We start from the raw sequence: 21,493 nt of genomic DNA, 5'->3' as shown, positions 1-21,493 counted from the left end.
TGAGGCCCCCTCAGGATCTTTTGTCTCTTCAGGGACAAGATCGAGGATCCTGTTCAAGAGGATCTTGTCTGGACTTTAGGAGGATCTTGTCTGGACTTTAGTCAAAGCAAGAACCTGATTTATTTTGGTGGATAATCAAGCCTAAGAAAATGTTCGATTTTTAAGTCACTCATTTCAGGAAAAGAGCTCTGTTTATTTTAAGTCATATTTTAAGAGTTGCTACAATTGTTTTTATATATTTGTAATTTTTTTTCATCATTTTATTATTTTTTTTAAATACTAAAATTCAGATATACAATTAAAATACAAATTTTTTGTATTAATATTTGTTTTATCTTTTTCATTTTAAGGTTGGATAAATCCCTTGTCATTGCAAATATTTGTATTTGTATTTTTTTATTTTGTTTTATATAAAAATAACAATAATAATAATTTTAAAATATAGAATTTTAATTATTTTTTGTATTATTATTATTTTTTTTCTTTTTAATTATTTTGAAGAGTTGGTATGTTTGAGGGAACTGGGGTGAAAGGTTGGATCAATCCCTTGTCATTGCAATTGTTTTTATATATTTAAAATCTTGTTTCATAAAAATAAATAATAATAATAATAATTCAGATATACAATTAAAAAAAATTGTTTGTATTCATATTTGTTTTATCTTTAACATTTTTGTAAGAGTTGCTATGTTAGAGGGAACTGGGGTGAAAGGTTGGATCAATCCCTTGTCATTAAAAATGTATTTTTAATTGTATTTATTTATTTATTTAAAAAAAATAAAAAAATAAAGTTAAATATACAATTGTAATTATTTTTTGTGTTAATTTTTCTTTTTAATTTTTTTAATTTTTTTAAGAGCTGCTATGTTTGAGGGAACTGGGGTGAAAGGTTGGCTCAATCACATGTCATTATAAACATTTCTATATATTTTTAATTTTGTTTTATAAAAAAACGTTAAATATACAATTTTAATTATTTTTTGTATTATTATTTTTTAAATCTTTTTAATTTTTAAAAGAGTTAATATGATGGAGGGAACTGGGGTGAAAGGTTGTATCAGTCCCTTGTCATTGCAATTGTTTTATATATTTTTAATTTTGTTTAATTAAAAAATAAAAATAAAAAATAAAAAATTCAGATATACAATGAAAAAAATATTTTTTTGTATTAATATTTGTTTTATCTTTTACATTTTTGTAAGAGTTGCTATGTTAGTGGGAACCATGGTGAAAGGTTGGATCAATCCCTCGTCATTGCAAATATATTTATATATTTGTTATTTGTTTTATATATATATATATATATATATATATATAAATAAATAATACAAATATTAAAATCTACAATTTAAATTATTTTTTGTATTAATATATTTGTATTATTTTAATTTCTTTAAGAGTTGCTATAATTGAGGGAACTGGGGTGAAAGGTTGGATCAATCCCTTGTCATTGCAATTGTTTTTATATATTTAAAATCTTGTTTCATAAAAAAATAAAATAATAATAATTCAGATATACAATTAAAAAAAATGGTTTGTATTCATATTTGTTGTATCTTTAACATTTTTGTAAGAGTTGCTATGTTAGAGGGAACTGGGGTGAAATGTTGTATCAATCCCGTGTCATTGCAATTGTTTTTATATATTTGTAATTTTGTTTCATCATTTTATTATTTTTCTTAAATACTAAAATTCAGATATACAATTAAAATAAATATTTTTTGTATTAATATTTGTTTTATCTTTTTCATTTTAAGGTTGGATCAATCCCTTGTCATTGCAAATATATTTTAAATTTTGTTTTATAAAAAAAAAAAATTCAAATATACAATTTTTAAATATTTTTTGTATCAATAATTTTTTTAATCTTTTTTTTTTAATTTTTTTTAAAAGTTGCTATGTTTGAGGGAACCGGGGTGAAAGGTTGGATCAATCCCTTGTCATTAGAAATATTTGTATATATTTTTAATTTTGTTTTATAAAAAAAAGTTAAATATACAATTTTAATTATTTTTTGTATTATTTAAAAAAAAATCTTTTTAATTTTTAAAAGAGTTAATATGATGGAGGGAACTGGGGTGAAAGGTTGTATCAGTCCCTTGTCATTGCAATTGTTTTATATATTTTTAATTTTGTTTAATTAAAAAATAAAAATTAGAAATAAAAAATTCAGATGTACAATGAAAAAAATATTTTTTGTATTAATATTTGTTTTATCTTTTACATTTTTGTAAGAGTTGCTATGTTAGAGGGAACCGTGGTGAAAGGTTGGATCAATCCCTTGTCATTGCAAATATTTTAATATATTTTTGATTATGTTTTATAAAAAAAAAAAAAAAAAATTTAAAAAAAATACAAAAATTAAAATATACAATTTTTTAATTTTTTTTGTATAAATTTAGTTTTTTATCTTTTTAATTTTTTTAAGAGTTGCTATGTTTGAGGGAACTGGGGTGAAAGGTTGGATCAATCGCTTGTCATTGCAAATATGTTTTATATATTTTTAATTTTGTTTTATAAAAAAATATATTTTTAAAATTTTCAAATATACAATTTTGATTATTTTTTGCATTAATGTTTTTTATTTTCTATTTTTTTAAGAGTTGCTATATTTGATGGAACTGGGGTGAAAGGTTGGATCATTTGTCATTGCAAATATTGTTATAGTTTTTTAATTTTGTTTTATAAAAAAATAATAATAGAAATGTTCAAATATACAATTTAAATATTTTTTAATCTTTAAAAATGTTTTAAGAGTTGCTATGTTTGAGGGAACTGGGGTCAAAGTTTGGATGAATCCCTTGTCATTGCAAATATTGTTATATATTTTTAATTTTGTTTTATAAAAAACATTAATTTTTACATTTTCAAATATATAATTGTAATTATTTTTTGTAGTAATACATTTTTTAATCTTTTACATTTTTTGAAGAGTTGCTATGTTTGAGGGAACTGGGGTGAAAGGTTGGATCAATCCCTTGTTATTGCAAATATGTTTTATATTTTTTTAATTTTGTTTTATAAAAAACATACATTTTTAAATTTTCAAATATATAAATGTCATTATTTTTTGTATTAATATATTTTTTAATCTTTTAAAAAAAATTAAGAGTTGCTATGTTTAAGGGAACTGGGGTGAAAAGTTGGATCAACCCCTTGTCATTGCCAATATTTTTATATATTTTAAATTTTGTTATATAAAAAAAAAAAAAATAAAATAAATTCAAATATACACTTTAAATAATATGTTGTATTAATACTTGTTTTTCTTTTTAATTTTTTAAAATGGGTTTTGATGTTTGAGGGAACTGGGGTGAAAGGTTAGATCGATCCCTTGTCATTGCAAATATTTTTATAAATTAATAATTTCGTTTTAAAAAAACAAACATATACAATATGAATAATTTTTTGTATTATTATTATTTTTTTCTTTTACATGTTTTTAAGAGTTGCTATGTTTGAGGGAACAGGGGTGAAAGGTTGGATCAATTGCAAATATTCTTATACGTTTGTTTTTTGTTTTATAAAAAAAATAAAATAATACAAAATGTTAAATATACAATTTAAATTATTTTTGTATTAATATTTTTTGTATCGTGTTAATTTCTTTAAGAGTTGCTATAATTGAGGCAACTGGGGGGAAAGGTTGGATCAATCCCTTGTCATTGCAAATGTTTTTATATATTTTTAATTTTGCTTTATAAAAAAATTTTTTTTTTAATTTTCAAATATACCATTTTAATTCTTTTTAAAATTTGTATTATATTATCTGATTTTTTTTTAAATAAATAACATATTGTTTGTGCAACATATGTGCTGCAAAAACGTTTGTTTGTGCTGTTAAGATTTTTCATTTTAAAATAAATTTTCCAGCCAATGATCTCACCAAACCCCCCACTTGTCCCAAACTTTGCCATTCCATTTGTGCTGTCAAAAAAAATAAATGTATTGTGTTATTGTGACTGCAATGTATGCAACATTTTATTGTTTAATTATTATCCATACTGAAAGACAAATAGCCAATAAAAGATTTGTGACGGCATATTTTTAGTTTTTTTTTTGACAGCACAAATGTTGCATAAATGTTTGGGACAAGTTTGGTAACACAAATGACTACCTTTCAATATTTACAATGCGAAGAGGGGCCCACTTCAAACAAGTCTAAAGTCCATTGGGGTCTCTAATTAGCGCCAGGTCAGAAAAAAATATATATATATTATCAGCTGTGGCTTTAGGCAACCTCTTATATTATTATTAACTTATATGTTTTTTAAATGACAGAAAAAGGCAGCAGCTGCATTTGAATCTCTTTGTGGTGGTGTTCGTTTCTGTTGAACTCCCACACGACACCTCCGCTCTGGACAGGCTAACCTCCTCCAACCTCTGAGGACAAAGCTACGAACAATGGGAGACCGGGCTTTCTGCTCCGCCGCTCCCAGTCTGTGGAACACTCTCCCTGACCACCTGAGGGCACCACAGACTGTGGATGCTTTTAAAAAAGGTTTAAAAACCCTTCTTTTTAAAAAAGCCTCTTTTTTTTAGATATATGCATACTAGTTCTAGCTATTTGGCTGTTCTATTTTTTATTTTTATTTATTTTTTATTATCTTTTTATTTTTTTAATACACTGTAGCACTTTGAGGTTGTTTGCTCAATGTAAAGTGCTTTTTACAAATAAAATATATTATTATTATTATTATTACTGACTTAGCAATAGCAACATAGTGTTATTTGCTTTCTCATGCACTCTAAATCATTATCAAAGACAAACACATGTAATTGTCACACACAACGACTTGTATTGACCCTCTTTGTTCCTGAGCAGAATAAAACGCCATTATTGCAGTATTTATGTCAATGATGGCCAGGGGTTAACCCAAGAATGGGTCGTTTCTGTGTCCATTCCGTCTGCTAAGGCGGTAATTTAAACATTTAGCATATGCTAGCTCACCTGCGCTAATCAGCTGAGAGTAGCGGCACAATCTCGTTGACGTTTATGAGGTCGCAGTAGATGCAAAGTGGGATTATTTTATTTACTTCCTGTCAGATCACACGGTTTCCTGTCAGGCCTCATTAGCATATCACAACTTTCATCATGTCAGTCAATGTAGGACACACACACACAGACACACACACACACACACACACACACACACACACACACACACGCACACACACACACTCACAGTGTGAAGTTCTCCTCGGGGTAGCAGCGGTTCCTCAGAAGCCCCGCCCACAGCTGCACGCCGATGATGCCGAAGATGAAGAAGACGAAGAAGCAGAGCAGCAGGACGTTGCCCAGCATGGGCAGCGTGTCCAGGAGCAGGTTGACCAGGATGCGCATGCCTAATAAAACAACACAATTAGCACCAGCGCCCCCTAGGGATCCAATCGTCAAAGAGCTTTTGGCAGCGGCGAAGCCAGAATTTCATATTTGAGTGATTTAACGCCGGCGAAATGTCAGCCATTTACTCTGGGCTTGAAGCCCCGCCCCCTATTAAAGGGTAAGCCGTGACCTTCCTCTCACGTCGACGCCCACGTGACCTTTGGTGGACGTTTTTCATTTTAATACAAGATGATTTATGGACGCGAGAAAATATTATGGTTCATATTCTAATTTCTCTCAGGTCCGCAAAAAATTAAAAACAAAACAAAACAAATAATGTATAAATATAAATAAATTTGACTTTATTAAACATAAATATAAAATTAATAATTAATTAATTATTTAAAAAAATAAATTAAATTAAAAAATAATTATTTTTGAATGTTCAACTAAATTAAATCAAATATTTTATTTATTTATACAGTTCATCTGAATTAAATAAATTAAATTGCATTTTAATATAAATTCGGTTATATGTCTACAAACATTAAATTAAATCAAATTGAATGAAACATATATTTTTAACCCAATCAAATTAAATTATTTAATCCAAACCGAATTAAATTACTTATATTAAAATGATAATAATTACTAATAAGACCAATGATAATTTTTGTATTTACAAATCTTTCTAATTGAATTAAATTCAATCACATAACACATTTTACATTAATTATAATTTGAACTAAATTAGATAATTTCATTCAAACTGCATTAAATCAGATAACATTAAATATAATCAAAAATGTATTACCTACAGTTTTTCCAAATTAAAGTATGTTAAATAATTTATTTCAAACTGAATTAAACAAACAAATGTTTGATGTATTTTCCAGAGCTTTTTCCAAAATAATTTAATTCACACTGCATACAATTAAAACCTTATTAAATACTATAAATTATTTATTTCCTGCATCTTTTCTAAATTGAACTGAATTAAATAATTGAATTACAACTGAATTAAACTAAATACGATAAAACTAAATATAATATTTAATTTATTGTCTACACTTCTTTAAAATTGTATTCAATAAATTCAATTAAATAATTTCACACAAAACTGAATCAAATTATATATACTAAACATGGAAATTAATGGTTTAATTAAATTAACTACAATACAATTAATACTCTTCCAAACTTTTTTGACAGCACAAATGTTGCATAAATGTTTGGGACAAGTTTGGTAACACAAATGACTACCTTTCAATATTTACAATGCGAAGAGGGGCCCACTTCAAACAAGTCTAAAGTCCATTGGGGTCTCTAATTAGCGCCAGGTCAGAAAAAAATATATATATATTATCAGCTGTGGCTTTAGGCAACCTCTTATATTATTATTAACTTATATGTTTTTTAAATGACAGAAAAAGGCAAATTCGGTTATATGTCTACAAACATTAAATTAAATCAAATTGAATGAAACATATATTTTTAACCCAATCAAATTAAATTATTTAATCCAAACCGAATTAAATTACTTATATTAAAATGATAATAATTACTAATAAGACCAATGATAATTTTTGTATTTACAAATCTTTCTAATTGAATTAAATTCAATCACATAACACATTTTACATTAATTATAATTTGAACTAAATTAGATAATTTCATTCAAACTGCATTAAATCAGATAACATTAAATATAATCAAAAATGTATTACCTACAGTTTTTCCAAATTAAAGTATGTTAAATAATTTATTTCAAACTGAATTAAACAAACAAATGTTTGATGTATTTTCCAGAGCTTTTTCCAAAATAATTTAATTCACACTGCATACAATTAAAACCTTATTAAATACTATAAATTATTTATTTCCTGCATCTTTTCTAAATTGAACTGAATTAAATAATTGAATTACAACTGAATTAAACTAAATACGATAAAACTAAATATAATATTTAATTTATTGTCTACACTTCTTTAAAATTGTATTCAATAAATTCAATTAAATAATTTCACACAAAACTGAATCAAATTATATATACTAAACATGGAAATTAATGGTTTAATTAAATTAACTACAATACAATTAATACTCTTCCAAACTTTTTTGACAGCACAAATGTTGCATAAATGTTTGGGACAAGTTTGGTAACACAAAATACGATAAAACTAAATATAATATTTAATTTATTGTCTACACTTCTTTAAAATTGTATTCAATAAATTCAATTAAATAATTTCACACAAAACTGAATCAAATTATATATACTAAACATGGAAATTAATGGTTTAATTAAATTAACTACAATACAATTAATACTCTTCCAAACTGAATTCAATCAAATAATACATTTCCACAGACTTACATTATATAGAATTTGAACTAAATTAAATAAATTCATTCAAACTGGATTAAATAAAATCAAATTAAACACAATTATTTATTATTATCAACAGCTATTCAAAATTGAAGTACGTTAAAAAATTTAATTTAAACGGAATTAAACTAAGAAATACTGGATTTATTTTCTACAGCTTTTTCCAAAATGAATGGAATTAAATAATTTAATTAAATCCGAATACAATAAAATATTATAAAATACAATAAATGTATTATTTTCTGCATCTTTTTGCATATTGAACTGAATTAAATAATTGCATTTAAACTGAATTAAAATGAATAAAATTAACTATAATATTCAATTTATTTTTTACACACCTTCAAAATTGAACTCAGTTAAATCAAATAATTTCATACAAAACTGAATTGAAATTTAATTTAATTTTAAATACATAAAATAATATTAAATTAAATGAACTATATTAAAAATAATAATTGTTTACCTCTCTTCCAAATTGATTTGAATTAATTCAAATAATATAATTTAAACATATTTATGTTAAATATCACAATATATTATTTTCTGCAGCCCTGCCAAATTTAGCAAATTAAAACATATCATTCAAACCGAATTCAATCAAATCAAATACATGTAACTATATATATATATATATATAAATATATATATATATATTTATATATATATATATATATATATATATATATATATATATATATATATATATATATATATATAAATATATATATATATATATATATATATATATATATATATATATATATATATATATATATATATATATATATATATATATATATATATTGGAACAGCTTTTACAAATTGAAATATAATAAATAATTTCATTCAAACTGAATTAACAAAAAAACATTTGTTCTTACAGTTTTTCAAATTGAACTAAATTTTATTAATTAACTCAAAATAATAATTCAATTAAATTCAATAATTATTTATTTTCTACACCACTTCCAAATGTAACTAAATTAAACCATTTAATTTAAAGTGAATTAAAATAAACACAATTAAATATAATATTTTTTATACAACTCTTTTAATAAAAAACAGAAAAGAACACAAAACAAAATAAAATAAAATAAAATAAAACAAAATGTTATTTTCAAGAAATAAATCAATTGAATTAAAACAAATACAATTAAATATAAAACGTTTTCTACAGCTCGTTTAATAAAATAAAATAAAAGTTAGAAAAATAAAATAGAATAAAATAAAATAAAATAAAATAAAATAAAATAAAATAAATAATAATAATTGAATTATTTTCTGCTGCTCATCTAAATAAAATGAAATTATGTGGTCGGGCTTTTTCAAGTAAGCCTTTAAAGTTCAATGTTTACAAGGTTGAATTAAGAACTAAAAGTTAAATTCAACAATAAATACTTTTAAAGTGTTATTTTCAATAAATAAGCACGGTTTGGAGACATTTCAATACATAAATAATAAAGTACATTAAAATGCAGAGAAAAATAAGCAGAAAGCTACATGAACAAAAGTGAAGTGTAAAGAACGATGTCACCTGGGCTGCTAATGCCAGGTCCCTCGAGAAGGATTATGGGTAATGAAGTACATCGGGTTAATTTGCCCCCACTGGGAACTGGTCTTGGCTTCCATTAGCGTCCCATTAAGCGGGTCTCTTCGGAGAGAGCGGCGCATTATTCTTAATCCTTCAAAGTGTTTATGGCCGCGTTGGGCCCTGATTGGCCGACACGTACCTGCCCGGTCGTGAGTGAGATGCAATTATCCCTGAGATGAGCTCTGTGCTAAATGGTGCGCGGTCAAAAACGCCCGGACTGCTTTTTTTTTTATTTTCACGCCGCACGAAGCACAGTCAAATAGCTTTTGGCGGCTTAGTGCTTTAAAAAGGCCATTGCTGGATCTGCTTTGATAAAAACATGCTAACGTTGCTAACAGAAGAACTGCACTCTAAAAACATGTTAGCTTGACACTTTTGTCTCCGTATTATATTATAAACATAAGTAATAATAAAAAAAAAATCATAAAACGACTGAAAAAAAAAAAAATTTTTTTTTTTTTAAAAGTCGACCGCTTATGTCGACATAAGTACTGCACTCTAAAAAATTGTTGGCTTGACGCTTTTGTCTACGTCTTATACTATGAACATAAGTAACAATTAAAAAAAAAAAATCCTAAAAGGACTGAAAACAAAACAAAACAAACAAAAAAGTCGCCATAAACGGTTGACCGCTTATGTCGACATAAGGAAAGCACTCTAAAAATGTTGGTTTGACGCTTTTGCCGCCGTCTTATACTATGAACATAAGGAATAATTAAAATAAAAAAATCATAAAACGACTGAAAAAAATAAAAATAAAAAAAGTTGGCAGAAACGGTCGACCGCTTATGTCAACATAAGGACCGCACTCTAAAAAAATATAATTATTGACGCTTTTGTCTCTGTCGTATACTATGAACATAAGTAATAATAAAAATAAAAAAAATCATAAAAACGACTGGAAAAATTTAAAAAAGTCGACATACACCGTCGACCGCTTATGTCGACATAAGGACTGCACTCTAAAACAAATGTTGGCTTGAAGCTTTTGTTTCCGTCTTGTACTATGAACATACAGTAAGTAATAATACAAATTTTAAAAAATCATAAAACGCCCAAAAAATTAAAAAAAATAAATACAAAAATAAAAGTCGACATACACGGTCGACCGCTTATGTCGACATAATGACTGCACTCTAAAAAAATGTTTTCTTGACGCTTTTGTCTCCGTCTTATACTATAAACATAAGTAATAATAAAAAAATCAACAACAAAAAATCATAAAAACGACTGGAAAAAAAAAAGTTGACATACACCGCCGACCGCTTATGTCGACATAAGGACTGCACTCTAAAACAAATGTTGGCTTGACGCTTTTTTTCTCCGTCTTATACTATGAACATAAGTAATAATACAAATAACAAAAAAATCATAAAACGACTGAAAAATTAAAAAAAAGATAAAAAATAAAGAAGTCGACATACACGGTCGACCGCTTATGTCGACATAAGGACTGCACTCTAAAACAAATGTTGTCTTGACACTTTTTTCTCCATCTATACTATGAACATAAGTAATAATAAATTTTTTTTTAAAAATACAATCATAAAAACGACTGATTTTTTTTTTTAAATAACTAAAATTAAAAGTCAACACACGGTTGACCGCTTATGTCGATATAAGGACTGCACTCTAAAAAACAAAATATTTATTGACGCTTTTGTCTCCGTCTTATACTATGAACATGATTAATAATATTTATTTATTTATCTTTTAAATCATAAATACGACTGAAAAAAAAAAAAAAGTCGACATACACAGTCGACCGCTCATGTCGACGAAAGGACTGCACTCCAAAACAAATGTTGGCTTAACGCTTTTTTTCTCCGTCGTATACTATGAACATAAGTAATAATACAAATAACAAAAAAATCATAAAACGACTGAAAAAATAAATAAATAAACGGTCGACCGCTTATGTCGACATAAGGACTACACTCTAAAACAAATGTTGGCTTGACGTTTTTTTCTCTCCATCTTATACTATGAACATAAGTAATAACACAAATTTAAAAAATCATAAAATGACTGAAAAAAAAATAATAATAAAAAACATAAAAAAGTCGACATACACGGTTGGCCGCTTATGTCGACATAAGGACTGCACTCTTTAAAACAATTTTTTTTTGACACCTTTGTCTCCGTCTATACAATGAACATAAGTAATTATAAAAATAGATAAATAAATAAAATAATAAAAACGACTGAAAAAAATTAAAAAATAACAAAAATTAAAAGTCGACGCACATGGTCAACGGCTTATGTCGACATAAGGACTGCACTCTAAAAAACAAAATATTTATTGACGCTTTTGTCTCCGTCTTATACTATGAACATAAGTAATAATAATAAATAAAATAAAAAAATAAATCATAAAAACGACTGGAAAAAAAAAAAAGTCGACATACATGGTCGACCACTTATGTCGACGAAAGGACAGCAAACTAAAACAATGTTGGCTTCACGCTTTTTTTCTCCGTCGTATACTATGAACATAAGTAATAATACAAATAACAAAAAAATCATAAAACGACTGAAAAAATAAATAAATAAATAAATAAACGGTCGACCGCTTATGTCGACATAAGGACTACACTCTAAAACAAATGTTGGCTTGACGTTTTTTTCTCTCCATCTTATACTATGAACATAAGTAATAACACAAATTTAAAAAATCATAAAATGACTGAAAAAATAAAAAAAATAAAAAACATAAAAAAGTCGACATACACGGTTGGCCGCTTATGTCGACATAAGGACTGCACTCTTTAAAACACATTTTTTTTGACACCTTTGTCTCCGTCTATACAATGAACATAAGTAATTATAAAAATAGATAAATAAATAAAATAATAAAAACGACTGAAAAAAATAAAAAAATAACAAAAATTAAAAGTCGACGCACATGGTCAACGGCTTATGTCGACATAAGAACTGCACTCTAAAAAACAAAATATTTATTGACGCTTTTGTCTCCGTCTTATACTATGAACATAAGTAATAATAATAAATAAAATAAAAAAATAAATCATAAAAACGACTGGAAAAAAAAAAAAGTCGACATACATGGTCGACCACTTATGTCGACGAAAGGACAGCAAACTAAAACAAATGTTGGCTTGACGCTTTTTTTCCTCCGTCTTATACTATGAACATAAGTAATAATACAAATAACAAAAAAATCATAAAACGACTGAAAATTTAAAAAAGATAAAAAAGTCGACATACACGGTTGACCGCTTATGTCGACATAAGGACTGCACTCTAAAAAACAAAATATTTATTGATGCCTTTGTCTCCGTCTTATACTATGAATATGATTAATAATATATATTTATTTATTTTTTAAATCATAAAAACGACTGAAAAAAAAAAAAAGTCGACATACACAGTCGACCGCTTATGTCGACGAAAGGACTGCACTCCAAAACAATGTTGGCTTCACGCTTTTTTTCTCCGTCGTATACTATGAACATAAGTAATAATACAAATAACAAAAAAAATCATAAAACGACTGAAAAAATAAATAAATAAATAAATAAACGGTCGACCGCTTATGTCGACATAAGGACTACACTCTAAAACAAATGTTGGCTTGACGTTTTTTTCTCTCCATCTTATACTATGAACATAAGTAATAACACAAATTTAAAAAAATCATAAAATGACTGAAAAAAAATAAAAAATAAAAAACATAAAAAAGTCGACATACATGGTTGGCCGCTTATGTCGACATAAGGACTGCACTCTTTAAAACACATTTTTTTTGACACCTTTGTCTCCGTCTATACAATGAACATAAGTAATTATAAAAATAGATAAATAAATAAAATAATAAAAACGACTGAAAAAAATAAAAAAATAACAAAAATTAAAAGTCGACGCACATGGTCAACGGCTTATGTCGACATAAGGACTGCACTCTAAAAAACAAAATATTTATTGACGCTTTTGTCTCCGTCTTATACTATGAACATAAGTAATAATAATAAATAAAATAAAAAAATAAATCATAAAAACGACTGGAAAAAAAAAAAAGTCGACATACATGGTCGACCACTTATGTCGACGAAAAGACAGCAAACTAAAACAAATGTTGGCTTGACGCTTTTTTTCCTCCGTCTTATACTATGAACATAAGTAATAATACAAATAACAAAAAAATCATAAAACGACTGAAAATTTAAAAAAGATAAAAAAAAGTCGACATACACGGTTGACCGCTTATGTCGACATAAGGACTGCACTCTAAAAAACAAAATATTTATTGATGCCTTTGTCTCCGTCTTATACTATGAATATGATTAATAATATATATTTATTTATTTTTTAAATCATAAAAACGACTGAAAAAAAAAAAAAGTCGACATACACAGTCGACCGCTTATGTCGACGAAAGGACTGCACTCCAAAACAATGTTGGCTTCACGCTTTTTTTCTCCGTCGTATACTATGAACATAAGTAATAATACAAATAACAAAAAAATCATAAAACGACTGAAAAAATAAATAAATAAATAAATAAACGGTCGACCGCTTATGTCGACATAAGGACTACACTCTAAAACAAATGTTGGCTTGACGTTTTTTTCTCTCCATCTTATACTATGAACATAAGTAATAACACAAATTTAAAAAAATCATAAAATGACTGAAAAAAAATAAAAAATAAAAAACATAAAAAAGTCGACATACACGGTTGGCCGCTTATGTCGACATAAGGACTGCACTCTTTAAAACACATTTTTTTTGACACCTTTGTCTCCGTCTATACAATGAACATAAGTAATTATAAAAATAGATAAATAAATAAAATAATAAAAACGACTGAAAAAAATAAAAAAATAACAAAAATTAAAAGTCGACGCACATGGTCAACGGCTTATGTCGACATAAGGACTGCACTCTAAAAAACTAAATATTTATTGACGCTTTTGTCTCCGTCTTATACTATGAACATAAGTAATAATAATAAATAAAATAAAAAAATAAATCATAAAAACGACTGGAAAAAAAAAAAAAGTCGACATACATGGTCGACCACTTATGTCGACGAAAGGACAGCAAACTAAAACAAATGTTGTCTTGACACTTTTTTCTCCGTCTATACTATGAACATAAGTAATAATAATTATTTTTTTTAAAATACAATCATAAAAACGACTGATTTTTTTTTTTAAATAACTAAAATTAAAAGTCAACACACGGTTGACCGCTTATGTCGATATAAGGACTGCACTCTAAAAAACAAAATATTTATTGACGCTTTTGTCTCCGTCTTATACTATGAACATGACTAATAATATTTATTTATTTATCTTTTAAATCATAAATACGACTGAAAAAAAAAAAAAAGTCGACATACACAGTCGACCGCTCATGTCGACGAAAGGACTGCACTCCAAAACAAATGTTGGCTTCACGCTTTTTTTCTCCGTCGTATACTATGAACATAAGTAATAATACAAATAACAAAAAAATCATAAAACGACTGAAAAAATAAATAAATAAACAGTCGACCGCTTATGTCGACATAAGGACTGCACTCTAAAACAAATGTTGGCTTGACGTTTTTTTTTCTCCATCTTATACTATGAACATAAGTAATAACACAAATTTAAAAAATCATAAAACGACTGACAAAAAACAACAACAAAAAAACATAAAAAAGTCGACATACACGGTTGGCCGCTTATGTCGACATAAGGACTGCACTCTTTAAAACAAATTTTTTTTGACACCTTTGTCTCCGTCTATACAATGAACATAAGTAATTATAAAAATAGATAAATAAATAAAATAATAAAAACGACTGAAAAAAATAACAAAATAACAAAAATTAAAAGTCGACGCACATGGTCAACGACTTATGTCGACATAAGGACTGCACTCTAAAAAACAAAATATTTATTGACGCTTTTGTCTCCGTCTTATACTATGAACATAAGTAATAATAATAAATAAAATAAAAAAATAAATCATAAAAACGACTGGGAAAAAAAAACAGTCGACATACATGGTCGACCACTTATGTCGACGAAAAGACAGCAAACTAAAACAAATGTTGGCTTGACGCTTTTTTTCCTCCGTCTTATACTATGAACATAAGTAATAATACAAATAACAAAAAAATCATAAAACGACTGAAAATTTAAAAAAGATAAAAAAAAGTCGACATACACGGTTGACCGCTTATGTCGACATAAGGACTGCACTCTAAAAAACAAAATATTTATTGATGCCTTTGTCTCCGTCTTATACTATGAATATGATTAATAATATATATTTATTTATTTTTTAAATCATAAAAACGACTGAAAAAAAAAAAAAGTCGACATACACAGTCGACCGCTTATGTCGACGAAAGGACTGCACTCCAAAACAATGTTGGCTTCACGCTTTTTTTCTCCGTCGTATACTATGAACATAAGTAATAATACAAATAACAAAAAAATCATAAAACGACTGAAAAAATAAATAAATAAATAAATAAACGGTCGACCGCTTATGTCGACATAAGGACTACACTCTAAAACAAATGTTGGCTTGACGTTTTTTTCTCTCCATCTTATACTATGAACATAAGTAATAACACAAATTTAAAAAAATCATAAAATGACTGAAAAAAAATAAAAAATAAAAAACATAAAAAAGTCGACATACACGGTTGGCCGCTTATGTCGACATAAGGACTGCACTCTTTAAAACACATTTTTTTGACACCTTTGTCTCCGTCTATACAATGAACATAAGTAATTATAAAAATAGATAAATAAATAAAATAATAAAAACGACTAAAAAAAATAAAAAAATAACAAAAATTAAAAGTCGACGCACATGGTCATCGGCTTATGTCGACATAAGGACTGCACTCTAAAAAACTAAATATTTATTGACGCTTTTGTCTCCGTCTTATACTATGAACATAAGTAATAATAATAAATAAAATAAAAAAATAAATCATAAAAACGACTGGAAAAAAAAAAAGTCGACATACATGGTCGACCACTTATGTCGACGAAAGGACAGCAAACTAAAACAAATGTTGGCTTGACGCTTTTTTTCCTCCGTCTTATACTATGAACATAAGTAATAATACAAATAACAAAAAAATCATAAAACGACTGAAAATTTAAAAAAGATAAAAAAGTCGACATACACGGTTGACCGCTTATGTCGACATAAGGACTGCACTCTAAGAAAATGTTGGCTTGACACTTTTGTCTCCGTCTTATACTATGAACATAAACAATAATTTAAATTAAAAAAAGACTGGGGGAAGAAGAAAAAAAGTACATAAAAAGTGTGTCCCAACACGGCCATTTATTTCTATTAAAAAAATAGTCTGTTTATGTCAACATGTGACGTAGAAAAATGCGGTATTGTACCAAATAGGTACTGTGCCCACAACTGAAATTCTGATGTCACGACAACCCTACGTGCAAACCTATTATTTTACTCCCATGCTTTTATTTTGAAAGCTTGTCTTTACAGAGTGCAGGGTATCGATTTTACACTTACAGGGTATTTTTTTTTGTATTATTAATGAAAGTTAAATCACCTGGGGGGACACAGGAAACCATTAAAACAGGACGGCAGGAAACAGACAAGAGTCGGAAGGGTTGTCAGGTGGGATTGACAGCTAAGGTAGGCTCCTCCCCAGCCGTAATGAAGACAATGAAAAAAAGGTGGCGGCATGAACAAAGATCTGTCACAGAAGTGCACCGAGGCTCGCGTCGGGCCGAGACAACTTGTCGATATCACTTCTAATTGCACCTGGATCGTCTCTGATTGCTTTGCCGCAGCTTTACACCTCCACAAATTAAAGTGTTCTCATCGCCGCCTTCCTGTGCGGCCATCCAAACACAAATCGCCCGCTGGCCGAGAGCTAAGTGGAGCAGTGCTAGCCAGTGAGCTACAAGTCACGGGCTGGCGACTTGCAGCAGAAAACGTTTCTCTTTATTTCCTAGCAAAATAGGTGCTATTCGTTTTTTACACCGAAAACCTTCGGTACAGCTCACAGAATATTGTTGGGGGAAAAAAACACTGAAAATGTAAAAAAAAAAAAAAAAAAAAAGAGCAGAAAAAATACTTAATTAAATAATTTTTTTGTATTTTTTATTTTATTTTATTTTATTTTTTTGTTTTGTTTTTTTGGGAAAAAACTGAAATCTTGTCTGACTAGAAGAAACTGAAAAGTCGATCATTCAATTTAACATAATTAATTACTTTAAAATTTAAAAAAAATAAATAAATATTCAAACACAGTGTTACTGTTCAAACTGTGTGTAATGTTGCAATGGCCAAAAATATTAAATACACTCGTTAAATAAAACCACTGCCTTGTTTTTAATGAATATTTAGGCCTACTACGCTACTGTGTCTTAATGTTGGTCATTATGTTGGTACTTGAAGAGCCAAGTGTGTTTTGAGGTGAAAAAAATTGAAAATTAGGAATAATATAAACTGAAAATTAGGAAAAATATAAACTGAAAATTAGGAATAATATACTTAGTCACCTATAATATAACACAAAGCTGACACAACCTTTTATCTTTAAATATGTATAATGGTTATGTTTTTAGCATTTATTTTTAAATAAAAAAAAAAAAGTAAAAAAATATCGTACTTTTTAGTATGCAAGTCTTGATGGGAAAAAGTTTAGACACCCCTAAAGTTCTCGAAACAAAAATACAACAAAATACAAATATAAACATTCAAATATTTACTGACTTATGAAACAATACACTTGAAAAACTACAACAACCATAATAATACACACTGTTAAAAGTGTAAGTGAAAATTAATATTTTTGTATAGGCATATGGTTATGTTTTTAGCATTTATTTTTAAATTAAAAAAAAAGTAAAAAAATTTCGTACTTTTCAGTATGCAGGTCTTGATGGAAAAAAGTTTAGACACCCCTAAAGCTCTCAAAACAAAAATACAACAACATAAAAATATAAACAAAGTTTTGGTTCGTTAGTTAGTTAATAAAAATATTAAAATATTTACTGACTTGTGAAATAATACAGTTGAAAAAGTACAACAACCATAATAATACACACTGTTAAATGTGTAAGTGAAAATGTATATTGTTGTATAGGCATATGGTTATGTTTTTAGCATTTATTTTTAAATAAAATAAAAAAAAGTAAAAAAAATATCGTACTTTTCAGTATGCAGGTCTTCATGGAAAAAAGTTTAGAGACCCCTAAAGCTCTCGAAGCAAAAATACAACAACATAAAAATATAAACAAAGTTGTGGTTCGTTAGTTAGTTAATAAAATATTAAAATGTTTACTGATTTGTGAAATATTACACTTGAAAAACTACAACAACAATAATAATACATACTGTTAAATGTGTAAGTGAAAATTTATATTTTTGTATAAACATATGGTTATTTTTTTAGCATTTATTTTTAAATAAAAACTTTTTTTTTTTTAATATCGTACTTTTCAGTATGCAGGTCTTGATGGAAAAAAGTTTAGACACCCCTAAAGCTCTCGAAATAAAAATACAACATAAAAATATAAACAAAGTTTTGGTTGGTTAGTTAGTTAATAAAAATATTAAAATATTTACTGACTTGTGAAATAATACAGTTGAAAAACTACAACAACAATAATAATACACACTGTTAAATGTGTAAGTGAAAATTAATATTTTTGTATAGGCATATGGTTATGTTTTTAGCATTTATTTAAAAAACAAACAAACAAACAAAAAAAAATATCGTACCAGTATGCAGGTCTTGATGGAAAAAATGTAGACACCCCTAAAGCTCTCGAAATAAAAATATGAAAATATTTACTAACTTGTGAAATAATACACTTGAAAAACTACAACAACAATAAAATATGTAAGTGAAAATGTATCTTTTTGTATAGGCAACATTTCTGACGGACTAAGTTAAGATGTCACACAATCCTAATATCATTATGATTATCAATATAGTCGTACAGTAAAACGTAAGAAAAAGGAGCAAAAAAAATCACTTCAATAAATAACCAAACAGAGTGTTACCATTGTGTGTAATGTTACCATGGCCAAAATTATTATTGATACATAAAACCACTGCCTTGTTTTTAATGAATATGTAAGCCTACTACGCTACTGTATTGTAATGTTGGGGGATTATGGCAGTACTTGGAGAGGCATGTGTTTTCTGAGGGGGTAGTGAAAAATAAAAAAATAAAACAAATAAAATGAAACAAATATGTATATACAGTATATCACTGCGCCCCTCACCTCCCAGGGGGTGGAACAAGGGGATGGGTCAAATGCAGAGGTTCATTTCACCACACCTAGTGTGTGTGTGTGACTATTAGTGGTACTTTAATTTTAAATATAAATATAAATATAAATAAATATAGTAGATTAGGCCCCAAGTGTGAGGACAAAGCATATACCAAAAATTAGGGGTTTGCAAAAGTTGCCACTTAAATAAATAAAAAAAAGTGTACAGGTAAAAGCCAGTAAATTAGAATATTTTGAAAAACTTGATTTATTTCAGTAATTGCATTCAAAAGGTGTAACTTGTACATTATATTTATTCATTGCACACAGACTGATGCATTCAAATGTTTATTTCATTTAATTTTGATTATTTGAAGTGGCAACAAATGAAAATCCAAAATTCCGTGTGTCACAAAATTAGAATATTACTTAAGGCTAATACAAAAAAGGGATTTTTAGAAATGTTGGCCAACTGAAAAGTATGAAAATGAAAAATATGAGCATGTACAATACTCAATACTTTGTTGGAGCTCCTTTTGCCTCAATTACTGCGTTAATGCGGCGTGGCATGGAGTCGATGAGTTTCTGGCACTGCTCAGGTGTTATGAGAGCCCAGGTTGCTCTGATAGTGGCCTTCAACTCTTCTGCGTTTTTGGGTCTGGCATTCTGCATCTTCCTTTTCACAATACCCCACAGATTTTCTATGGGGCTAAGGTCAGGGGAGTTGGTGGGCCAATTTAGAACAGAAATACCATGGTCCGTAAACCAGGCACGGGTAGATTTTGCGCTGTGTGCAGGCGCCAAGTCCTGTTGGAACTTGAAATTTCCATCTCCATAGAGCAGGTCAGCAGCAGGAAGCATGAAGTGCTCTAAAACTTGCTGGTAGACGGCTGCGTTGACCCTGGATCTCAGGAAACAGAGTGGACCGACACCAGCAGATGACATGGCACCCCAAACCATCACCCAACCATGCAAATTTTGCATTTCCTTTAGAAATCGAGGTCACAGAGTCTGGAGGAAGACAGGAGAGGCACAGGATCCACGTTGCCTGAAGTCTAGTGTAAAGTTTCCACCATCAGTGATGGTTTGGGGTGCCATGTCATCTGCTGGTGTCGGTCCACTCTGTTTCCTGAGATCCAGGGTCAACGCAGCCGTCTACCAGCAAGTTTTAGAGCACTTCATGCTTCCTGCTGCTGACCTGCTCTATGGAGATGGAGATTTCAAGTTCCAACAGGACTTGGCGCCTGCACACAGCGCAAAATCTACCCGTGCCTGGTTTACGGACCATGGTATTTCTGTTCTAAATTGGCCCGCCAACTCCCCTGACCTTAGCCCCATAGAAAATCTGTGGGGTATTGTGAAAAGGAAGATGCAGAATGCCAGACCCAAAAACGCAGAAGAGTTGAAGGCCACTATCAGAGCAACCTGGGCTCTCATAACACCTGAGCAGTGCCAGAAACTCATCGACTCCATGCCACGCCGCATTAACGCAGTAATTGAGGCAAAAGGAGCTCCAACCAAGTATTGAGTATTGTACATGCTCATATTTTTCATTTTCATACTTTTCAGTTGGCCAACATTTCTAAAAATCCCTTTTTTGTATTAGCCTTAAGTAATATTCTAATTTTGTGACACACGGAATTTTGGATTTTCATTTGTTGCCACTTCAAATCATCAAAATTAAATGAAATAAACATTTGAATGCATCAGTCTGTGTGCAATGAATAAATATAATGTACAAGTTACACCTTTTGAATGCAATTACTGAAATAAATCAAGTTTTTCAAAATATTCTAATTTACTGGCTTTTACCTGTATGTATATATATATATATATATATATATATATATATATATATATATATATATATATATATATATATATAAATATATATATATATATATATATATGTATAGGTATATGTATGTATATATATATATAT

At 28.1% G+C, this 21,493-nt stretch overlaps 1 protein-coding gene across 1 annotated transcript in view; it reads right to left on the bottom strand.

The window, feature by feature from the left end:
- The window catches only part of LOC133621842 (voltage-dependent T-type calcium channel subunit alpha-1I-like), a 317,273-nt gene that overhangs the window by 190,447 nt on the left and 105,333 nt on the right, over positions 1 to 21,493 (bottom strand). The window contains exon 6 of the mRNA XM_061984241.1: positions 5,187 to 5,346. Within this exon, the coding sequence (XP_061840225.1) occupies positions 5,187 to 5,346 (160 nt within the window). The remainder of the gene's footprint in view (positions 1 to 5,186; positions 5,347 to 21,493) is intronic.

This window comes from Nerophis lumbriciformis, linkage group LG25 (assembly GCF_033978685.3).
Source record: "Nerophis lumbriciformis linkage group LG25, RoL_Nlum_v2.1, whole genome shotgun sequence".
Lineage (NCBI taxonomy): Eukaryota > Metazoa > Chordata > Actinopteri > Syngnathiformes > Syngnathidae > Nerophis > Nerophis lumbriciformis.
The sequence above is the reverse complement of the archived record's forward strand: the minus strand, read 5'-3'. Positions and strand labels throughout refer to the sequence as shown.